This window comes from Hyperoodon ampullatus, assembly GCF_949752795.1.
Source record: "Hyperoodon ampullatus genome assembly, chromosome: 3".
In the NCBI taxonomy this organism is placed as follows: Eukaryota; Metazoa; Chordata; class Mammalia; order Artiodactyla; family Ziphiidae; genus Hyperoodon; species Hyperoodon ampullatus.
In genome coordinates this window covers 41,567,058-41,589,398 of record NC_136916.1, presented here as the reverse complement: position 1 = coordinate 41,589,398, position 22,341 = coordinate 41,567,058, and the positions used below count along the sequence as shown (strand labels likewise).

Sequence of the window (22,341 nt, the reverse complement as noted above, 5' to 3'; positions counted from 1 at the left end):
AAGATTTGAAAGGTGTACTTGGGCCGGAGATTGTAGAGAATTGGGGTGCCTGATTTAAAATTAGTTAAATGGTGCAAACGCACTTATTTACAAAAGTGATATAGAGTCACAGATGTAGAAGACCAACTTATGGTTACCAGCAGCGAAAGGGTTGGGGAGGGATAAATTGGGAGATTGGGACTGACATATACAAACTACTATATATAAAATCGATAACTAATAAGGACATACTGTATAGCACAGGGAGCTCAATAATCTGTAATGACCTATATGGGAAAAGAATCTAAAAAAGTGTGGATATATGTATATGTATAACTGATTCACTTTGCTGTACACCTGAAACTAACAACATTGTAAATCAACTGTATTCCAATAAAAATACAAAAAAAAAAAGTTAGTTACAATCTAGCTTTGCTAAAGTGAGGAGAAAGTGGCTTCCTGCTGAGAGCAGTTTCCTGCAAAGAGCTGTTTACACTAGCTGAGAAAGGCTGACTTATTTTTCTACCCATACACACACCCCCCTGAAGCTCAGAGTTGAGTGTCCTGATACACCATGTGTAAAAATCTGAATGTAGTCACATGACAGTTATTAACTATTTCTGTGTAAAACATGATGCATGGGCCCAGGAGAAACCAATAGCCAGTGCAAATACCGTCTGATTCAGGCTTAGAGTCTTACGTGGGTTTCCAACGTGCTAGTTGTGCTTAGCAAATGGAGTACACTGCACTAGGGGCTCAGTTTTAGAGTTTCTAACTTCTACTCTCCCTCCAGAGCTCAGCTCCGACCTCATTCCCTCTGAAAACACTTTCCCTGGCCACCAAGACCAGGCTGGATGCCCCTCCTCTATGCTCCCATAGGCTCTCCCAACACAACATTGATTATGCTGCATTGAATTTGCTGTTGCCCATCTCTCCCAGCAGATTGCAAACTTTTGAAGGCAAGGGTCATCTTTGCTGATTGTTGTATTACTTGCATCAGCACAATAAAAAGCCTCAAATAAATATTTGTGTACTAAATGTTTAAGTGAAGGAATGAGTTATAATATCTACATGTATAAAAAAAGGCAATACCGCCCCCTACTACCCTGTACTACTGAATCCAACGACCCATGCATAGAACCAATGATCTTAGTTCTAATCTCTGTTTAACTATACAAATGGACTGTCAGGGAAATGATAGCCTGCCATCCTCCACATATAAACCAAGTTTTATTGTCGCATTAGAAGGATGTATAGGCTTATTTGCTAATTCTGCTGAGCTGTCCACATAGACTTTTGTCTGAGTCTCAGGTTCATCCTAACACGAGAGAGCTGGATGAGAACTTCTCTTATGGTCTTTCTACCACTAAATACTCAGCCTTCATGTCTATCAGGGTTTCTCAACCTTAACACCCTTGCATTTTGAACTGGATAATTCTTAGTTGTTGAGGCCTGTCCTGTGCATTTTGGAATGTTTAGCAGCATCCCTGGCCTTTTCTCACCAGGTGACATTGCCAGTTATAATGACTAAGATTTGTCTCTAGACACTGCTAATTGTCCCCTGGGATGTGAAAATTGCCTCCTTCTGAGAATCACTGTTGCATATTTGATCACACATTAGCTGAAGCTCATTCGGGGTTTCAGATGATCCCTCCCAAATACTTTTATTGGTATTTCATTTGCATAATTGATCTTAAATTCCCCAGCACTGGTGTCATTCCTGTGGGTTCACATGAAGTAAGAATACGATGGCAGAAAGTCTTTATGAACATGCAGAAGTTACTTGGGAGGGAGGAGGTTCTAGAGATCTAGAGGATCTTAGAACAAGGACAGCAGAAATTTCCATTGCAGGGCTTCCCTGGTGACGCAGTGGTTGAGAGTCCGCCTGCCAATGCAGGGGACACGGGTTCGTGCCCCGGTCCGGGAAGATCCCACGTGCTGTGGAGCAGCTGGGCCTGTGAGCCATGGCCGCTAAGCCTGCGCATCCAGAGCCTGTGCTCCGCAAGAGGAGAGGCCTGCGAACCGCAAAAAAAAAAAAAAAAGAAAAAAAAAGAAAGTTCCATTGCAAGTGCCAACTCCCATGTGTGGGTAGGATTCTGAGATCATATTTGAGCTCAGCAGGCAAGAGGGCTGTTTTTTCTTTTTTAAGTTTATTTTTTATTGAAGTATAGTTGATGTACAGTATTATACAAGTCACAGGTATACAATATAGTGATTCACAATTTTTAAAGTTATTATGAAATATTGGCTATATTCCCTGTGTTGTACAATATATCTTTGTAGATTATTTTATACCTAAAAGTTTGTACCTCTTAATCTCATACCCCTATACTGCCCCTCCCCACTTCCCTCTCCCTACTGGTAACCACTAATTTGTTCTCTATATCTGTGAGTCTGCTTCTTTGTTTTTATATTCACTAGTTTGTTGTATTTTTTTTTTAGATTCCACATATAAGTGATAGGATACAGTATTTGTCTTTCTCTGTCTGACTTATTCATTTAGCATAATGCCCTCCAAGTCCATACAAGTTGCTGCAAATGCAAATTTTCATTCTTTTTTATGGCTGCATAGTATTCCATTGCATATGTGTATACCACATCTTCTTCATCCATTCATCTGTTGATGGACACTTAGGTTGCTTCCATATCTTGGCAATCATAAATAATGCTGCTATGAACATTGGGATGCATGTATCTTTTTGAATTAGTGTTTTGTTTTCTTTTTGGATATACACCAGGAGTGGAATGGCTGGGTCATATGGTAGTTGTATTTTTAGGTTTTTGAGAAACCTCCATACTGTTTTCCACAGTAGCTGCACCGGTTCCCACAAACAATGTAGGAAGGTTCAAGAGTGCTGTGTTTAAATAGCAAAGTCTTTCATGGATTTGGGGAGGAGCAGTTGCCATCTTTGTTCTACCAGCCTAACGAAAGTATTGTGTGACATGTAAGGTCTGGGTATGGATGGTACCACTGCACTTAGGCTGAGGTTGCTGTGGGGGAGATGAGTGTCACAGAATTCTCTAGTTGCTTCAAATGCCTTCATGCATAAGTAAGACTTGACATGGAATGTCTGTCAATTTACATCCCAGATGAGTTTGTGTCCACTGAACCTAAATGCAGGAAGTCAGTTCCTGTCTAAAATTCAAACCCTCACCATCTGGCACTGATATCTGGGAATATTTATGTGAACCTTTATCTCCTGAAAGCAAACTCTTTTTAGCTGGTGATGATTTTGGCCTTGATACTTATCAGTATAAAAGTTGGGCATTTTAGTATATCTCTATAATTGCATTACAAAAGGAGAACATTTCCCAGTTAAAATAGAGCCAGGAGGACATATCTACTACCTTGGGGGCAGTAAACATGGGTGGGCTTGTGAATCTTAGGTCAACAAGGCCCTATGACGTAGTGGGTGGTGGGAGGCAACCCTCACCAGTAACGGGGAGAGCAGGGCTGAGGGATCTGGGAGCCTTGGAGCTGCCCACCATAACAGAAAGAAAGGGAAAGAGCACCAGGTTGCATAAGAACAATTTTGTTATTTTGTCTCAGCCCTTTCTTCCATCAAGTAGCTATTGCATGAGAAGCCAATGTAGGAAAGGTAGATGGCGGACAGAGAGAAACGAACCAAAAGACAGCTCTCATCTCTTTCCTTTTCCGAGGAACAGCATGCAAAATAAAGCCTTGGAAGTCCTAGGCCTCTTTTCCAATTATTTCCGAAATTTAGGATCCTAAAAATTAAAGTCATTGCTCATTCAAGGGTCCTTTTTGTATGTATGTGGGCTAGAACGGTCTAATCCAGATTCCATACTTTTATTGTATCAGTTCCCCCTCTCTACCTACGCATGTGCAACACTAAATTTTCCTGTATTGAAAGCTTTGCCCTTTTATGCTTTATCCTGCACAAAAACATTTAGCTTTTTATTACCAAAACTTAATAAGGCTTTGAGTAATAAATAATGCTTCCATTGCAGGCAGTTTTTTCTCTAATTAATAAAAATAAGACATGGTCCTTTGCCCCTGTCCCTTTTTTTAAAAAAATTAATTTCTTTATTGAAGTATAGTTGATTTACAATGTGTTAATTTCTGGTTTACAGCAAAGTGACTCAGTTATACACATATATACATTCTTTTATTTATTCCTTTCCATTATCATTTATCCCAGGATATTGAATATAGTTCCCTGTGTAATACGGTAGGACCTTATTGTTTATCCATCCTATATGTAATAATCTGCATCTACTAACCCCAAACTCCCAGTCCATCCCTCCCCCAATGCCCCCTCCTCCTTGGTAACCACAAGTCTGCTCTCTATATCTGTGAGTCTGTTTTTGTTTCATATTTTATTTTATTTTATTTTTAAACCAAGTTATGTCTAGTTTATTTATTTTTAAACTTTTTATTGGACTATCGTTGATTTACAATGTTGTGTTAGTTTCTGCCGTACAGCAAAGTGAATCAGTTACACGTACACATATATCCATTCTCTTTTAGATTCTTTTCCCATATAGGTCATTACAGAGTATTGAGTCGAGTTCCCTGTGCTATACAGCATTTGTGTCATATTTTAGGTTCCACATATAAGTGATCTCATATGGTATCTGTCTTTCTCTTTCTGACTCATTTCACTTAGTATGATAATCTCTAGGTCCACCCATGTGCCCTTGTCCCTTTTTCTATCTGCATCCACTGTGCCTTTCTCTCTTTTATCTGTGTCTCTACCTGGACTTCTGTGTCTCTTTTTCCTTTTTTTTCCCTCATCTTCTTCTCCTTTCTCATTGGCCTCTCCACCTCTCCCTTTTTCTTTCTGCTCCCTAACACCCTTTTGTGAGCATTAGGTATAAATGCAGTTTGGAGAAGTGGTGGCCTGGCAGTGGTGCTTGGAATGAGCGTGCACCGTGGGATTCTGCCTGATCTGTACTGGCTCCAGGGATGAATCTTCACGTAACGCCTTGGTAGTAACCTTGCTGCCCAGCTTTAAAGGTCACATTCTCGCAACAAGGAAAGACCTGAAGCACTTTCTGGTTCAGGCCCTACATCTTATAATAAGAGGATGATGGGTCTACTTCAGACCACTCTCCAACTTCAGCATTAGCATTCAGAGGAGTCTGGGAGTTTGCATAAGTTGGGGCAATGGGGAGGGTGCAGGGAATGGGAAAGTGAGTTAGTAAAGGGAGGGAGACAGAGAAGAAAGAAGGGAGGGAGAGATGCAAGGGAGCTCGTGGGAAGTTCGGCAGGAAGAGGAGGTTCTCTGGTGTCTTCCTCGGTGAGCTCTGCCTGGCTGGCTCACGGGGTCAGCGCAGCCTGTTGCTGGCAGGGGTATAGGAAGGAGGGGACTTCTGGCGCCTAGAGTCCTGATCATGGACAGACACCTCAAGCTCTCAACGGTCCTCTACTATGGCCTGGCAATCAGCAGTGTAGGGACTGGAGGACTTGGTGGCCAGCTAGTTGCTCTACAGCAAAATGTCAGAGAAGGGGCCATGTTTGAAAAGCCGCAACTGAGGCTTTTGTAGGAATTCTAGGAGCTCTGAGGAGTTCTCAGAATGGCATCAGTGTTTTAGGATGGTTGGCAGTGTGATTCCTTTGAACTTCTGACATACACCAGTAGCCGTAGGGTGGCACAGACTTCACAGGGCTCACATGTACAATCTGTGTTCCCACGGGGCCTGGAATCTGTCCTCCTGGCTTCCCAGGCTGCCTGGACAAGCCTGGTGCCCCAGGGTTCTGCCCACGGAGTGTTTCCCCTTCAGTTTCCAGAGGAGGGCCATGGAGTCAGACCATCAGAGCTGGAAAAGACCTTCGAGGTTGTTTAGTGCAGTGGTGTTCAAACATTTTTTTCTTTGAGTAGAGAACTCAGAGCCCTGTCTGTCCATTTCCCAATGATTCTCCCCTAAGGTGGCCTCTGAGACACGTTCACAAAAATATAGGGCTCCCTGAGAACCCAGAAAACTACTAACCTTTCTAAAAATTGAAATATATTTGACATTTAACATTGTGTACATGTAACACATTTACGTTATAGATTTACATTCTAGATTTGCTATATCTATATTGCTATATTGCTATTATAGCAATAATTTGCACCTCTGTCACATCACATAATTATCATTTCTTTTTAGTGGTTGGAATAATTAAGATCTAGTCTCTTAGTGAGTTTGATGACTACAATACACATTGTTGTCTAGATCCCAGAAAACTGTTGGTCTTATCCACCCCTCTCTGCATTTTCACACAGGGAAAGTGAGGACCAGAGAGAGGGAGTGACCCACCCAGATCTCTGAGACTTAGAAGGTTTCCTGTCCAGCTAACACTGGTTCTTTCTTTTGTCTCAGCACAAATGTCTCTGTCAAGGGTATTGACAACCCCCCATCTCTGCCCAGGGTTAGGTTTCCAATTAAACCTTTTCACTATATTTATACTAACTATAAATATACTAAGTATAACTAAGAAGTAACTATACTGTAATCAGTGAGTCCTATATTTTTGCATTTGTTTGTGTGTATGCATTTTTGTGTACGTATGCACGTATTTTCCCTGCAGGGTCTACCTCCATGGGCACTGGGGTTCCTGTCATAGCCCGCACACCTCACATTGAGCTGTACCCAGAGAACCTCTAACACACTAACGTTAACTAAAGAAGGATTCCAGTTTCGTGACTTAAGCCTCATACATTTGCTTCCAATATGCCTTAATGAAGAGGCCAGCCCAATTCCTGTCCCCAGAAAGAATCAAACTGTGGTGTGATTATAGACCCGACGTCCTTTCTGCCATCATAACTTCTGGAGAAGCAGGCCCTATATTTCTGTGATGATCCAGAAATCTGCTTCAAGTAATATTGCTAGATTTTTGCATTTGTCACACTGGGATGGACTGCTGTGATCGACTTTGTATGAATGCAGACTAGCAAACTACATCCGTCACATGGTGGGATTGAAATGACAACACACATGTGTACCATTTATCGACTGCTTAGCGTGTCAGCCACTGTATATACCACTGCATGTACATGCCTAGTAAGGGGGTATCATCATCACCATTTCACAGGTGTAGGAACTGAGGCCTGGAGAAGTTGGGCTACAGAGCTTACCTGCTGTAGACCCTGGGACCTGAGCTCTGTGCACACCAAGGAGAGATGAACAAGGGTAGGTTTATTTAGCCCAAAGAAGATAAGATCAAAATCTGAAAGGAAGCTAAATAAATACTTTCTAAGTATTAGAAGGATTTGTGTGCGTGTGTGTGTGGTGGGAGCATCTGTCATTTAGTTTAGGAAAGAGCATCACACGGTCCATCCCATACAAGCATCTGAAGGGGACCCAGTGAGAGGTGCCAATACACCAACATGGCTGTGCAAAGGGCCAGAGTCTCTGCTGTGAGGCTGAGCATCAGGCGAGGCTGATGAATGACGGGGTGAGTGAGAGGAGAAGGGAACAGGGCCGGGAAGGATTACAGCTGCTAGTTCCCTTTCCCTGCTGGCTTTGTCCTGCCCCCGAGTTGGGGGTGGGTGCTGATGGTCCCTGGCCACAGACCGCAGCTCATGTACTTCCTCTTCCTGCCATGTGGTGGTGCTGTTCTTCTAGTTATCTTGGCCGCGCTAGTCCAATATTTATTTTCGGTGAGTAATTTGTTTATCAGGAGGTTATTTTAATCTAATTTTGGCCATATTTGCTATTCCACACTATCTGTGCTTCCCAGCGTTAGCAGCTTGCATGTCTTGAAGGAAATTAGCTGAAGATGGTCCCAGAGGCATTCGCTCAGCCATTATTTAAGGGAGCTGGGAGGAGGCAGGGTGAGCGGAGCCCAAGCCCGGTGTTGGAAAAGTTGCTGGAATTTGTTGCACTCCCAGTGAGGTTAGCGGGGTTGAGAGGGACTTACCGAGGGTAGGGAGCATCTCGCATCTCGCGCAGCTTTTTTGAGGGCTGCCTCTGGTAGAGAGCAGAGAATCCTGCAGTTACTTTTCCCCATCTCCCCTGAACCCTTGTGATAACCTGTTACCTTCTTCACCTTTGCTGCCAAGGCCAAAGGCACGACTTAAGGAAGATGCCCATCTGCCTTCCCATGGTTCACAGGCATCCCACATCCCATTTGATAATATGTTTCATGAACTGTTCTCTGCGATCCCTCAAGGAAGAGGGCAGGAAGGTGGGGAGTGATAAGAGAATTATTGTTTATGAGAGTACCTTCAGGGAATAATGATCATAACTATTAATTACAGAGCAGTGGCACTTGCCAGGCACGTTATATTCCCATTTTACATACAAGGAAGTTGTAGTTAGGAGAGGTTAATCATTTTTTCCCTAAGATCCCATGAATGGTAAGTGGAGAGCTGAAATTCAAACTCCGTTGTGACTGTCTTCAAAGCAGAAAATCTTCCTATTTCAAGGATGAGTCTCACCTTCCACATGGAGTCAGGAAACCTGGACTTGGCTGATGGGCATGGGACCTGAAATTAGTTCTTTGTCATTGTACTTGACTTCAGTTTGGTTTTCCAAAAATGGGAGGGCTGTACAGATTGAGTGGTTTGAGGATGCTTTAGTAGAAGAAACTTTTTTTTTTTTAAAGAAATCTTCTGAGGAGATGACACATGTAAAGCAGATAAAACGGGAGCAGAAGTGGGAGATCCCAGTGAATCACAGCCTGGCCTTTCCCTTTTCACCTCTTCTTTCCCTGGCTTGTGATTGATGCTGAGAAACTTCCATGGAAGTTCCTCAGGGTTCGAAAGAATCAAGTTTGAAAACCTCTGAAATAAGTATTCTCATGGGACACTTTCAGAGCTCAGTAAATTGTCAGAGATTATAATTTAAAGATGGGCTGATGCATCCTTTAGGAGGTTTGGAACACGTGCTCGTTTTTACTGTGTGGTGGTCCTAAGGAAGAGCTAGTCAAGTTTGACTCAGAGAGAGATGTAAAATTGTTATCTTCATCCTTGAGCCTTAGTCAAGTAACTTTTGAGTCTCTTGGGATTAAGACGCCTAATTAAACAATTAAACTGGACCTAATTAAATGAGAAGGGTCAGCTTCCGGTGGAAATGACAATGGTTGTTAGTATAGGCAAGATGGTGAACTACCTTCCCGAGATGGCCAGGATGTTCCCAGGCACCCACACGGGGTCTAACAGAACTGTGGGTGGTGGTGGTGTGTTTTCCTTGCCTGACATAAACTGTTGTCTGCAAAAAACATTGTTGTAATAAGGTTGCAGCCAATCCTGGTTCTCACAACTAAGCAGGCTGCTGTGTTTCAACCAGGCTCTCCTGTTTTCTGGCACTAAAGACCTGGTTCTATCTCTAGGGCTTTCCCTCTGGCCTGATTATCTATCTGCCTGTAGGTTTGGGCCATGATGTTGCTTTGACAACAGTGTGAATGTGTTCAAGGAAGCTCAGGCTCGTGTGTGAAGGTCGTGTGTGTTTGCTAAAAGCTCAAACCTCTTACTCTCTAGAAGTTTGATCCACACACACTTACGTACTTTGTTTTCATTCTGGGGAATCAGGGGTTAACATCCAGGATTGCTGAGCTCTAAATGTTCTGGGTTTCAGAATTTGTGTCACCCTGGCATAATGAATGACTGGCTATGGATTGACAAAGATAAGGTGTCACAAAGATTTAAAGAGATAGACAAAAAGATAAACATCTCAGAGCTCTGAAAGTGCCCAGTAGCTTCCTCATCCCATTCAGGATTGACTGTACAATTATTTGTTTATGTCAGGATGTAAGTCAGATGCTTCCAGCAGACTTCTAATAATAGCAGTTTGCAGAGCATTTTTTCACATATTATCTCATTTAATGCTCACCGTAGTCCTGCAAGACAGGTAAATATTTAACTCTTCTAGAGCAGCAGTTCTCAGCGTGAGTGATTTTGTCCCAAGGGAATATTTAACAAGGTCTGGAGACATTTTTCGTTGCTACATCTGCAGGGGGTGTGGGCGCTCCTGGCATCATGTGGGTAGAGGGCAGGATGCTGCTAAATATCCTACAATGCACAGGGCAGCTGCCCCCGACCCTACGACATAATATTCGGCCTCAGATGTCCATAGTTCCAGGCTGGGAAACTGTTCTATACAAAACATTGAGGTTCAGAGAGGTTGGCTGACTTGCCCAAGATTGCATGATGTGTACTTGGCACAGTGAGACTGAAATCCCACTTCATTTCACTACCAGAGGGTTTCAAATCTTTTATTTTTATTTTAAAGAAATAAATTTTAGGTATTAAACTTGAAATGAAAACCTTGGCAGAGCCATTGCATGTAAACAGCTGATGGTGGAGCTGCTCTGGTGGCAGCAGGGGTCAGAGACCCCGCTCAGCCTCTTCCTTAGCCCCTCCCCCTAATCCCAGGGACACCCAGGCTCCCTGGCAACTGCTACGCCCATACAAGGAGACCCAGAGAACATTAGGCCCCTGTTGGCATCCACAGATCTTCTGGATTTCCCTGAGCTGTTCCATTTTTCTGAGTAGAGGATGACAGCATCTGAGTGTGTGTTTTAGTGAGATGTGTTGGGCAGTGGAGGGGAGGCATGCGGGTCAAGTAGGAGGCTGCTGCTGGCACATTCCAGGCAGTAGGAAGGGGCACTCGGAGGACCACGGGGGATAGGAGTGGAGTTCAAACAAGGAAGTGCAAGGCTCACGCTTGCTTCGGGACTTTTCAGTGCTGTGCTACCGTATGACATCAGGCCAAAGGACAGCGGGCCAGGAGCACAGAGGCTGAGCTCTTTACCTTGCTCTGCGCATGCTCAAGGCCTGGAAGCATAATGCAGTGTGAACCAATTTGCACGTGATGTTTGCACGTGCAGATTTGTTTTCCTGTAGTCCACACTGCTTGTCTGCACTCTGGCCAGAAGCAGGCAACGCCACTGACGGACAGGTGTCTCCCTCATCCATTGACAGAGAAAGGCAGGCGGGGAAGTGCTCTGTTTTTCTTCTTCCAGGTATAAATCCTGGCTTTCTTCTTTAAGTGTTGCCTTCTGATGAGTAAACAGTGGAAATGGCAAAATGAAACTAGGAGGAAGGTTCTCTACAATAACCCAGAAGGGACTGGGGCTCGTCTTAGGGCTTAGCAGGTGCTTCTTTCCCTACGAAGAATCTAGACTCAAAAGAAAACTCTGGATGGATAGGAAAACTCCTGGGAAATTTTAGGTCCAGGCAAAGATGATCATTCCTAAGGGCTTTCTTGCAGAGATGTCAAAAACAAATAACAAAAAGGAGAGTGAGAAGATCTGACCGACATATCTGCCCCCGCCCCCACCTGATTTTGCACAACCCGCTGTGATGAATGTCAAAGCGGTGGGGGTCCCGCATTCTGATCTCTGCCCTACTGCTCTCCCCTCACTTTCTTCACCTGGCTTTAGCTTCCAGACTTTTTGTTATTTGCACTCAACAAATTCGGGCTTTTCTACTTGCTCTGCTCTCCAGATCTCTAGAATTTTCTGTCCCCAGATCTCTGCAGCCTGATTCTTTCCTACATTCCGGTTTCAGTGCTAATGCCCCCTCCTCAAAGAGTTGCCCCAGCCACCCAGTCTAAAGTAGCAGCCCCACCAGTCCCTCTAGAATCATTATTTGATTTTCACTGTAGCACTCGTCATTGACTGAAGTTACCTAATTTGTGTGTGTGTGTGTGTGTGCATCTATTTGGATCTGAGAGTCTCCCCAGCTCCCCCATGGGAATGCAAGCCCCTAAGAGTAGAGACTTTGTGCATCTCATTTCCTGCTCTAATATCCCCAGTGCCTACAATACTGCCTGGCACACACTAGCACGTAGTAGTTGTTAAGTGTGTTTGTTGAATGAGTGAATGGTTGTTCCTGGAGTTTAGGGGGTATGAGTATGGTTTTAGCTGATAATTCACCACATACCTAGACACAGCAAGATCTGGCTTTCAGGGCAAACTGTCTCTGCTTATTCCCATATGCTGAGCAAACCTCTCAAGGGATCATTTCTTGCTGGGAACAAGCTCCTTTTAGAGAATTTTCAAACTAAATATTGAAAAATTAATCCTACTTCCTCAAATCTAGGATGTCATTGACTATAAGATGCTCCAATTTTTATGTGCCATGAAGAGCAAAAAAATGCTGCCAGTTGTCATTGAAACATCATCATTGGTAAGAAGCATCTCAATTCTGGAAATGCTAAAATGTGAAAAAATATATGCCTTAGAATTGATAAAGTACAAGGTGAGGTTGATTCATCATATGGGATGCAGGGAAGTGGCAGGGGGTTCTGGTCTGGAGTATGTCCCTATTTGTTAGTGGTCCCTTCCCCTGTAGCACTGCAGCCTAATACCCTGGACATGGTACTCTCCAAGGACCAGAGGAAGAGCTGGGTGTGTAGAGGAAGAGGCAGATATGGCTTCTGAGGCTTTCTCAAGAGTGGAGAAACTTCTATGGCTTGGGAATGTATCTGTGGAAAGGTATCAGAAGCAGTTGGTGATTCAAAAAAACCCAACCAGCAGTAGGCGAGTCTAGATTTAAAACAATGCTATGAAGGATGGTTTCTCAGCCTTCTTAGCCACTCTTTCTGAAGCTTAGGAAAAGCATCTTTCATTTTCAAAAGGCAGTCAATGGCAAAGCAAGATTTGCTTGAAACCCAAATTTCCTTTAGAGCCAAGTTTACTGAAAAGTATCTATTTTACAAAGAGAAAAAAATACCTGCAAGCTAATTCCATATCATTATTCTTATTTGAGCTAATGATAATGGAGTGTAATTTCCATTACTGCTGACATTAAGATTAGTTATGTTTCGGTACATACAGCGCGGCTTCTCCTTTGTGAGGAGCGTCGAAGCAGCTGCCGGGGAGGCTGAGAGCGACTCCGCCTCGGCAGCCCTGCACCCACGTACTGGGCCTGACTTCCCGGCTGGCCTCAGGGGTCCCTGCCGGGCGTCAGGAGAGGTCCTGAACATCTCCTCCAGGGAGCCGAGGCACCATCGGCTGTTAATTTGGCTCTTTATTTATTTAGTTATTTATTTATTTTTGCTGTGTTGGGTCTTCGTTTCTGTGCGAGGGCTTTCTCTAGTTGCGGCAAGTGGGGGCCACTCTTCATCGCGGTGCGCGGGCCTCTCACTATCACGGCCTCTCTTGTTGCAGAGCACAGGCTCCAGACGCGCAGGCTCAGTAGTTGTGGCTCACAGGCTTAGTTGCTCTGCGGCATGTGGGATCTTCCCAGACCAGGGCTTGAACCCGTGTCCCCTGCATTGGCAGGCGGATTCTCAACCACTGCGCCACCAGGGAAGCCCTTGACTCTTTAAACCTTCTTGAGTCTCCTATTAAAAATCAACTTTCGCCACAATTTAGGGGCCTGGGAGGGAGCAGAGAAGACGGAGGAGGGCGACAGAGGGCGACTGGCCAGAGGGACGGTGCCAGGTTCCACTTGGCTGAAAGCCACGCCCCTCAAGCACCTCAGCTGTTCCGCAGACTTCATCTCCTTCAGCCTTTCGGAAACCCTCCTCAAGAAACTGGTTCTCCTGGTAACCATTAAAGGTCTTTATCTGAATGCAAAACAGTGTAATCTGTACAAACCGGCACTGGGGATAATGATGTGGGATGTCAGCTTTGGAGGCAGATGGGGGATTCCATTTGAATTCTCCACATGCCATTTATAAGCTCTCAGGACTTGAATAAGTTATTTAACTTCTCTCAGCCTCTGTGTCTTCATTTGTAAGAGGAGGCAAATAATGCTTATCTTCAAGCATTTCCATGAGATAAGTGAGATGATCATGTAAAATGATTAGCCCAATGCTGAGCACATAGGAAACATTCAGTAAATAAATACTCAGTAATTGTAACTGGTGTTACAGTGGCAAAACAGGCAGCTTATTGTTCATGTAATATGATTTAGAAGTCTTGGTAAAAGCCTGCTTTGTCCAGAAACATCTTCTAAATTGACTCCCTGAAAAGAGCACTGTTGCAGAGGCCAGTGGATTGTTTGCTGTAGTTTAGGTCACCATTATCTTGGGTTGTAGTAATGTCTCCAAAGGGAGATTTCTAGGGTGGGATATTATACAGTGCGAGTGCTGTGGCTCCAGGTGGGTATTTGCATGTGGAGTCCTGATGAAGATCAGGCAGTGTTTGTGATATAATTGCTCAGTTGAGGGATCCAGTGAGGAGAGGGTTTGGAGGCAAGCCTTGGGGAGGGGTGTTTGATAAGCCCAGCTGAGTGGTCTTCTCTTATGAGAAGGGGGCCACAGTCCTGAAAAAGGGCTAGCTGAATTGTCAGTAGTTCATATGAATGAATTTTCATGAAGTTCCTGAAACAGAAGGAAATAAATCTGTTTAATAAAACTATTTAATCTTCCTGGGCAAGAATTTCTTCAGATAGTAATGGCCCACTATGCTATGTGGCTGAAGATGATTTCTGTTCTTAAGAATGATGAGAGCCTCGAATCCTTGTATTTATTCTTACTCATGTATGTGCTTATCAAAAGCAAGGGTGAGTTATTAAACACTTAACCATTATCAATCAAGAGGCTCTTACAACACTACCCAGTCTTCTAAAAAAGCTTTAGTGTAATGGGACCCAACTCGGGTAAAGTTGGTCAGAGAGGGGAACTAAGAAGTTCTACATTATGGACATCATCTCTAAGGGCTCCTGGGATAACGTGGGGGAATGGTCCTGGTATATATGTTTGGGGTGTCTAAGGACAGATAGGCAGCTATGTAAGATGTGTGGGCATTTGGAGTGAGAAGTCGATTCCATTACATGGGGATTGAAGAACTGTGGTTATAAATTTTACTTATTTTGAAACTTTTCCTTGGGCAATTCTCACTAGTGAAGTGAATTTGAAGTTTGAATGTCATCCTTATGGGGAAGGGATTATCATTTATTGAGCACATACTTGATGCCAGCTGCTACACTATGCAATCATTCCTTATAATGGACTTGTAAGGGTGATGCTTTAGTTATCTCTCTTTTATCTTGCTTTAATATTTGCAGATGATGGAAATGTAGTCCAGAATGGCTTAGTAACTTAAACAAGGTTACACAACTGATAAATGATAGAGCCAGAATGCAGATCAGCAACTATGTGATCCTAGTGCTCCTATTCTTGTGTGAGGCTGTCCAAAGGAATCTGTTCATGTCCTGAGCATTTGGCAGTTTGTTGTCCAAAATTACAGAGGGGGAGTTGGAATAGTAAATAGATGATGCTTATCATGTTGATGATGACAATTATAGGCAACAGGTATTGAGTGCTTATTATGTTCCAGGCATCGAGCTATCTACTTTATATATATTATCTCATTTAATTTTCTCAACAGTTCCACAAGGAAGAGACTGTTATCAGTTTTGTTTGTTTGTTTGTTTTTTAGATAAAGACTTAGTGACAAGAGCTGTGAAGTAACATGCTCAAGGTCACACAGCTAGAAAGCAGTGGAGGTCACAGCCATGTGCAAGGACTCCAGAAAGAAAGCTGACAGCTGAAGGCTCTGCCCAGCAAGGCAGTGAAGGGTACACGAGAATAGTAAAGATGAGTTTGGAGGTCTGCACTAATTTATATGTCTCATTCCTAGAGCTGTGGTTGTGAAAGCATCCAGCTCATTCCTCTGCTGCAGGTTCCCACTTTTCCTCCACTTTAAGCTATCTCTTTACTCTAAAAGGGGTGATGAAATTCTCAGATATGGGAAACAAAGAGCAGTCATGGAAATTTCCTCTGGTTTTGCCCAATAAAAGTGGCAGAGCGTTGGGTTGCTTGCAGGTATTATAATCTGGGTCACCAAGCACTTCTCCACCAACCTGTCATGGGGCTGGAAATTCCCCATGAGAAATCCAATCTTTGAGTCTTGAAGGTGTCTGGGCTTTCCTGTTAAAAGACAAACATCTTTATAGAGATGATCATGCTCTCAAATACCTTCAGGGACAAGGTAGGTAATTCACTTTCGAAAGGGATGGGGTAAGGTGAATTGGTTGCTATGGCAACGTGGGGACTTCTTGCCCTGCCCACAGGCATTTACAACATGGCATGGCCTATAGACTACGGACTTCCTGTCAAAGGGTAACCTGTCTTTTTTCTACTTGATTGTCAAAGTTCATTGCAGAGGATGAGGAGAATAAAAACTACAGAAAAGTCTAAGTCTAGTCTAAAAAAACCCAAAGCAAATAGAATCATCAATCTTTTCCTCCCTCATAAGTACTATTGATATCTTGGCATATTCCCTTGCTCTTTTTATTCTTTCTTCCTGAATGTAAAAATCTGCTGCATCAGTGGGGTCTGCACTAAAGAAAACATTCGAACCTCTGTGAAGAAATACGTGGGGTAAAAATAAGGAGAGCGCGAGGTCACATTTTAGACTGAGAATTAGCTACAAGTAAGACTTCAGGAGGATAAAATCTGGAAAGGTAGGTAGAAAGAGTAGAAGTTAAGAGGATAAATTGGAGGTGAGGACAAGGATGCAGATTTGCCACCGGAAAACTGGCCAGATAAGAACTTCAGCAGGAGGCTGCCAGGGAGGGGCTGATGGAGACAAGGGGGCATGGAGAGCGCCTTTGGATGGGGAAGGGGGTGGAGGTGAGCTGTTAAATTAAAGGTCCTCAGAAGTCCTCTCTGTCCATTCCACCCCATCCGCCAACCAGTTTAACATAAACCAATCTGTTTCGGAAATTAAAAAAAAAAATTAAGGAACAGGAACTCTTTTTCCAAGGAAATCTTAGGAAGAAGCCATTTACATAAAGAGACTAAAGTACAGCTGGTCTGGGGATCTTCTCTGGCCTCCAAACCCTGAGCCCACCCAAAGGAATGTATGAAACCCCACATCTTCTCCTTCCTATTTGGCCTCCCTGGGAGAAGCACTGTCCTCCCCTCAAATCTTCTCAAACTTCTGCAAGTTGCAGATCCCAGTGACCCTCATTTCATTCTTCAGCTCCCCTCTACATTTGTTCAGCTTGATGGATCTCTTGTCGGGTTTCAGGTGCATATCGACTTTTGCAAAACCCCCAAGCCGTTCACGGAGAAAGATTGACTGACTTAGGGTAGGGGTTGGGGGAGGAGGTGTAGCTATTTTCGATGTTAGTAAACATGACAGGTTGTTGAAGATTAACAGGAAATGGTGAATAAAATCATTGGGATCTGATAAGGGATTTTTCTCTCAGACAATTAAAGACTTTTTTCTCGTTATCTCCCTCCCCCTCCCCCAGAAGCGGGAGATGAAGTCATGAGGATAACACATTATTAGTCTCATACCCTTAACATAGATAAAAGACAAAAGTTCTTAACCTCCCACTGCCCACGTGGCCTCCATGCACTTTTTTTTCCATTCTGTCTTTTTTTCAGCAGGTGATAGTTTCCTTTAGTACTTCCTACCTAATCCTCAATTTTCTTTTAAACATCAGATATTGGATAGGCTGGAACCTCATATAGGCGGTAAAGAAGTCCAGTGCTTTGTGGCTGGGACCAGCCGAGGAGAGAAATATTTTTGATACAAAAGAATAATTCATTAAAGGAGGTAATGAAGGTGATTTAAACCTTCCACAAACATATCATGGAGTAAATAAAACTCATGGCTCTCAATTTAGGGTCATGGCTGAATGAAATGTTGTAAAAAGTGAAAAAAAATATAAAACCAACTGCACAAATGGGTCAGAAATCTCAGTGGGGCTCAGTCAAGCCTGACAATTTAGAATTTGACAAACAAGTAGAAGAAAAGGAGAATTCCATTAATATTATGAGAAAACCCTTCTGGAATAAAGCACTGAATTTTCATGTTATCGTTTCACTCATGTGCACTTATATGGTCTTAGGAAAAAATCTGACTTGGAGCTGAAATTTTGCTTATCCAGTTACAGTTCAGGGGATCCCTCTCTCACATGCTCAGCCAGAAACATAGATTGTCTCATAAACCAGCATGAACGGTATGGATAATGGAGAAATGCAGTCGTGAGAGGGCAGAGCTGCAAGATGTGGGCGTTTGTTCCTGAGAGTCAGCCCGTTAGAGTTCTTCGGGGTACCTAGTCCACAGGGGTAGAGAGGACCAGGAGCCGGAGAGTATCTATCTCCCCATCTACTGGGTAGACCTGAACTGGTCTGTCCGCCAAACTTGTAGGCGAAGGAGTTTAACATGAAAAGTGGTGTATGTGGACTGTTGAGAGAGGTATCTTGGACCATTCTTCCCCCTTTCTTTCTTCATAATGGAAAAAGGAAGAAATCATTCACCCATCAGAGGGGTCTCATGGGAGGTCTCACACAGGGTCATTCAACTAACAAAGGGTAGTCATGGTGTGAAAGAGGGGAAGAGAACTGTAAGAGCATGCTATTACAGCTCCCTGTCAGACGTAAGGAAGCCCTGTCCTCACATCCCTGCTGGGTGGACTTCCAACCTCTTTCTGGATATTTTTGGTGCCACGTTACTCATTACCACATAGAGACCAGCTCCCTGTTGGGTAGCCTTGAGCCTGAGGAGTTCCTTTCCTGGACGGAACCAACCCCTTGCTGATCTGGCTTCCGTTCTCTTTAGGGAAAACACCCAACGCATCTGTTACACATGGCAGCCTTCCTGACATTATGTCTGTCACTCAGGGTCCTCTCCTTTTCAACCTAAGCCTTATAGTTTGCTCAACCCAAATGACAATATCCCAAGTCTACTGAGGCTTAGGAAAGAGGAATGGAAATCCTGTGGATTCCCCCCACCTCCTTTCTTCTCTCTCCCCACACACTATTATCCTTTTTCTGAACTATTTGAGAATGTTATAGACATTCACAATGGTGATTTTCATAAAAACAAGAATATTCACTTATGTAAACATTTAATAGTTTATCAAAATCTGACAATAAACATTTATACAATACTATGGGTTAATCTAAACACTATTCATATTTTACCAATTGCGTCACTAATGCCTTATGTAGCAAAAGAAAAAAAATTGTTTTCTGGTCCAGGATCTAAATTATAATTATATACCATACTGACATGCCATGTCTTTTTAGTCTCTGTTAGCTCAATTCCTGTTTTGTTTTTTTTTTTTTTTTCATGACCTTGACATTTTTGAAAATTATAGATTGGATATTTTGCATCATGTCCCTCATTTTGGGTTTGCTGATTTTCCTCGTAGTAACATTTAGGTTATGCATTTTGGGGCAGGAAAATCATAGAAGTGATGCTGAAAGGATGCTAAAGTGGTGCTTAAGTGATGCTAAAGTGATGGTGTGTCTTTCTCAGGGCATCTTATCTGCTGATGTCGACTTTGGTCACTTGATGAAGGTGATATCTGCCAGTTTTCTCCAATGGAAAGTTATTTTCATTCCCTTTATGATGAATTAGTATCTTGTGGGAGGTACACTGGGACATCCTCAGGCAGGTATGGCCAGCCTGTGATTGACATTGTCTTTTCCCATTGGTTTCAGAGTCTAACAGCCGCAGGGCAGTGAACAGAGGCTATGTCACCATCTTGCTCAGGCTGCATCAGGACTGGCACAGCCATGACACGACCAATTCCTACGTGCTGATCCGCAGGGCGCTTCTGCTTTGCCTCAGGCATATTGCCAACCTCCGGTCTGGCAGGGAGGCCTTCCTGGCAGCTCAGGGCATGGAGATCCTTTTCAGCACCACACAGGTAATCAGCATGGGGATTATCTTTGCAGTTGGATGACATCTGGATGATTCCTGAAGGCCGTCATTTAGGACTCACCTTCACTAAAGTTGGGAAACCTCAATACGTTTCTTGCTTCCTGCTCTGGGCAGATGTTTTGGACTCAAATCCTCATTCCTTCACTCACTCGTGTACTGATTGACTCATTTATCCAATACGTATTAGTTGGGTACACACTGGGTAGTGCAGTGATTAAGAGTGTTGATTTTCAAGCTAGAGAACCTGGCTTCAGATCCCAGCCCTAGCACCTATAGCTGTGCAACTTTAGAGAAGTCACCCACCTTCTCTGGGACTCAAGTTTCTTCTTCTTAAAAAAAATAGAAATGATAAAATCTAGGTTTTTGCGTGGCCTGAATAAGTTAACATAGACATGTCTGTGTTAGCAGGGTTCTTGCCATGACTTAACTGCTTTATGAGTGTGAGTGGTTATTGGAATAATGATTAGTTTTGGGGACCTAGTGGTGAATATGATAGACGAGACCCCTGATCTTTTGGGGCAAGCATTCCACCAGAGAGTTGGACACTAAGGAAGCAAAGAATTCAATCTGGAAGATAATTTCATATTGCTCTGTGAAATCAACAGAGGAAGGGCACAGGTCTACAGTGACTTTTACATATGCAGGGAGACTTGACCTTCTCTTAGAGAGGTCAAGTCTTCTCTGAGCAGGTGACACCTAAGCTGAGACCTGAATTATTGAAGGAGTCTGTCATGCCAAGTTTAAGAGGAAGAGCATCCCAGGCAAAGGGAGTAGCACCTATAAGGACTGTCACTTACCTGCACTCCAGTGGAATAAGTGTCTAGGGTTTCCTGGATTTCAACCAAATAATAAATTCCTTAATTTCACTTGATTAGGGCTAATTTAAACACCATCATGCGAGGCTACCTATACGTTCTCCATGGATGATGTGAGTATCTCCCAAATACCCATCATCTGCTCACCAAACCTCTCCTGGGGCCAAGGCAGCCGTGTTTCACACACATCATGTTCCTTGCTGTCTTCGTATTAGTCAGTCTCTGTACTACTTTCATTGGTCTCGTTGCTTCTCTCTGGACACTCTCCAATTTCTCTGTACCTGAGTACATCTGAGGTAATGAAGCGGTCAACGAGAGTGCCGTTTTCCAACCACGGCATCTGTAGACTAACCATTTTTTTTAAAAAGCTTTTTTCCCCTCCTCTAAACAATAACATAATACTGCACTGCAAACCAATATCTAATTTTCTGTCTGCTGTCGCCTCTGGGTTTCTCTCCATCATTACAGCTTTCAGAGCTTCTCGGTCATGAAATAGCTACATTTTCCATTCTATTCCTCTGGATGAGGAAGTGCTTTGAATTTTTTCAAGCTTCACCATCCTTTGTAAGCCTGTGTCCCCCAAATCTTGAATCTCTCCCAGCCTTTGTGAAACTCCCCCCGTATTGCTGATGCCTAGAATCCCCCAACTCTGGCTCGTGTGCTTTAGCCAGCTCCTCTGCCCCCTGCCCTCTGCATTATTGACTATTTTTCTGATCTGCATTAAAAAAAAAAAAAACAATTAAAAGAGTAATACAGGGAAAAGATGGTGATCCCAGAGGTACAGGTCTATGACAAGAAGAGAGTGGAGAAAATACCAAGTGAAGCACAGGCATGAAAGGGGCTGTGAGCCCAGAAGCAGGCTTTTAGAAGCAGTTTCTCAGCAGGACAATAAAGACCTCAACTGCTCAATTAAGCAAATTTATAATGAGCTCCCAGCCTCCAATTACTGTTGGGAATGGAAGCAGGATGTGAGCAGAGGCAGAATCTGCACTTGGTGGCCAGGTTTCTCCTGCCTGAAAAGCTTCCCAGCACCTGGGCTGAGTGCTCTGAGCACAGATGCCCTTGCAGCTGTTCTGGAGTTAGAGCTGCCCATCCATTCTCTCCCCTCTCCTGCCAGAGAAGATGCGTAAGTCACAGGATGGCCAAATGGGGAACCTTGGATCTAGTGATGTCATTTCAGTAGCTACTGCAAATTATGCTGCTTCTGCTGCTGCTGCTGCTGCTGCTGCTGCTGCTGCTGCTGCTGCTGCTGCTGCAACTGATGGAGATGACAATGAAAATGAAGGAGAAGAGGAGGAAGAAGAAGAAAATAAAGGAGGAGGAGGAAGAGGACGAGGGAATGAGATTTGTCTTGAATGCTTACTATGGCTTAGGGCTGGCATAGCAGTTCATGCAGACTTTCTGATTTCAACATTTCAAAGGATTTGAAACTGATGGTCTCATTCAACAGTCCGTATTTCTGTCCACTGGACCAGAGGTTCTCTAAGTTAACTGTGATCAAAGCCACCTACATGGCTGCAAGGGCCCCATCCTCAGAGTTTCTGATTCAGTAGGTCTGGGATGATCCTGAGAAGTTGTGTTTCTAACAAATTCCTAAGTGATGTTGATACTGCTGGTCTGGGTCACACTTTGAAAACCACTGTCCTTTACTGTTTTTATCGGTGCTTGTGGTGTAATTGCAAGCCTACTGGGCATGAGAGTGACTGAGAAAGAACTGTTTTTGAGTCCTTCCCACAGACTTCGCCCATCATATTGTTCTTTGCCTTCCTGCTGAGGCCACTGCTTGCCATGATTCTCTCTCAGTAACCCCACCTCTTTGTTTCCTGGGTCCCACAGCCTTGCACAGATCCTCTGAGCATCCTTTAAACGTTCAGAGGATCAGATTGTCTATAATGCATAATAATCCCACACCAAGTAAAACATTACACTGTTACCATCATCAGCAATAGTACCAATGGCAATCATAGACAGACCTGGCTTCCAAAATGCTGGCAGTTTTGACTGAGTTCCCTG

The 22,341-nt window shown here is 43.6% G+C and overlaps 1 protein-coding gene across 1 annotated transcript in view; it reads left to right on the top strand.

Annotated features, from left to right (window-relative positions):
* Positions 1 to 22,341, top strand: part of AGBL1 (AGBL carboxypeptidase 1) — a gene marked incomplete at both ends in the record, with an annotated part of 599,032 nt that overhangs the window by 147,760 nt on the left and 428,931 nt on the right. The window contains one exon of the mRNA XM_079699372.1: positions 19,291 to 19,499. Coding sequence (XP_079555498.1) covers positions 19,291 to 19,499 — 209 coding nt within the window. The remainder of the gene's footprint in view (positions 1 to 19,290; positions 19,500 to 22,341) is intronic.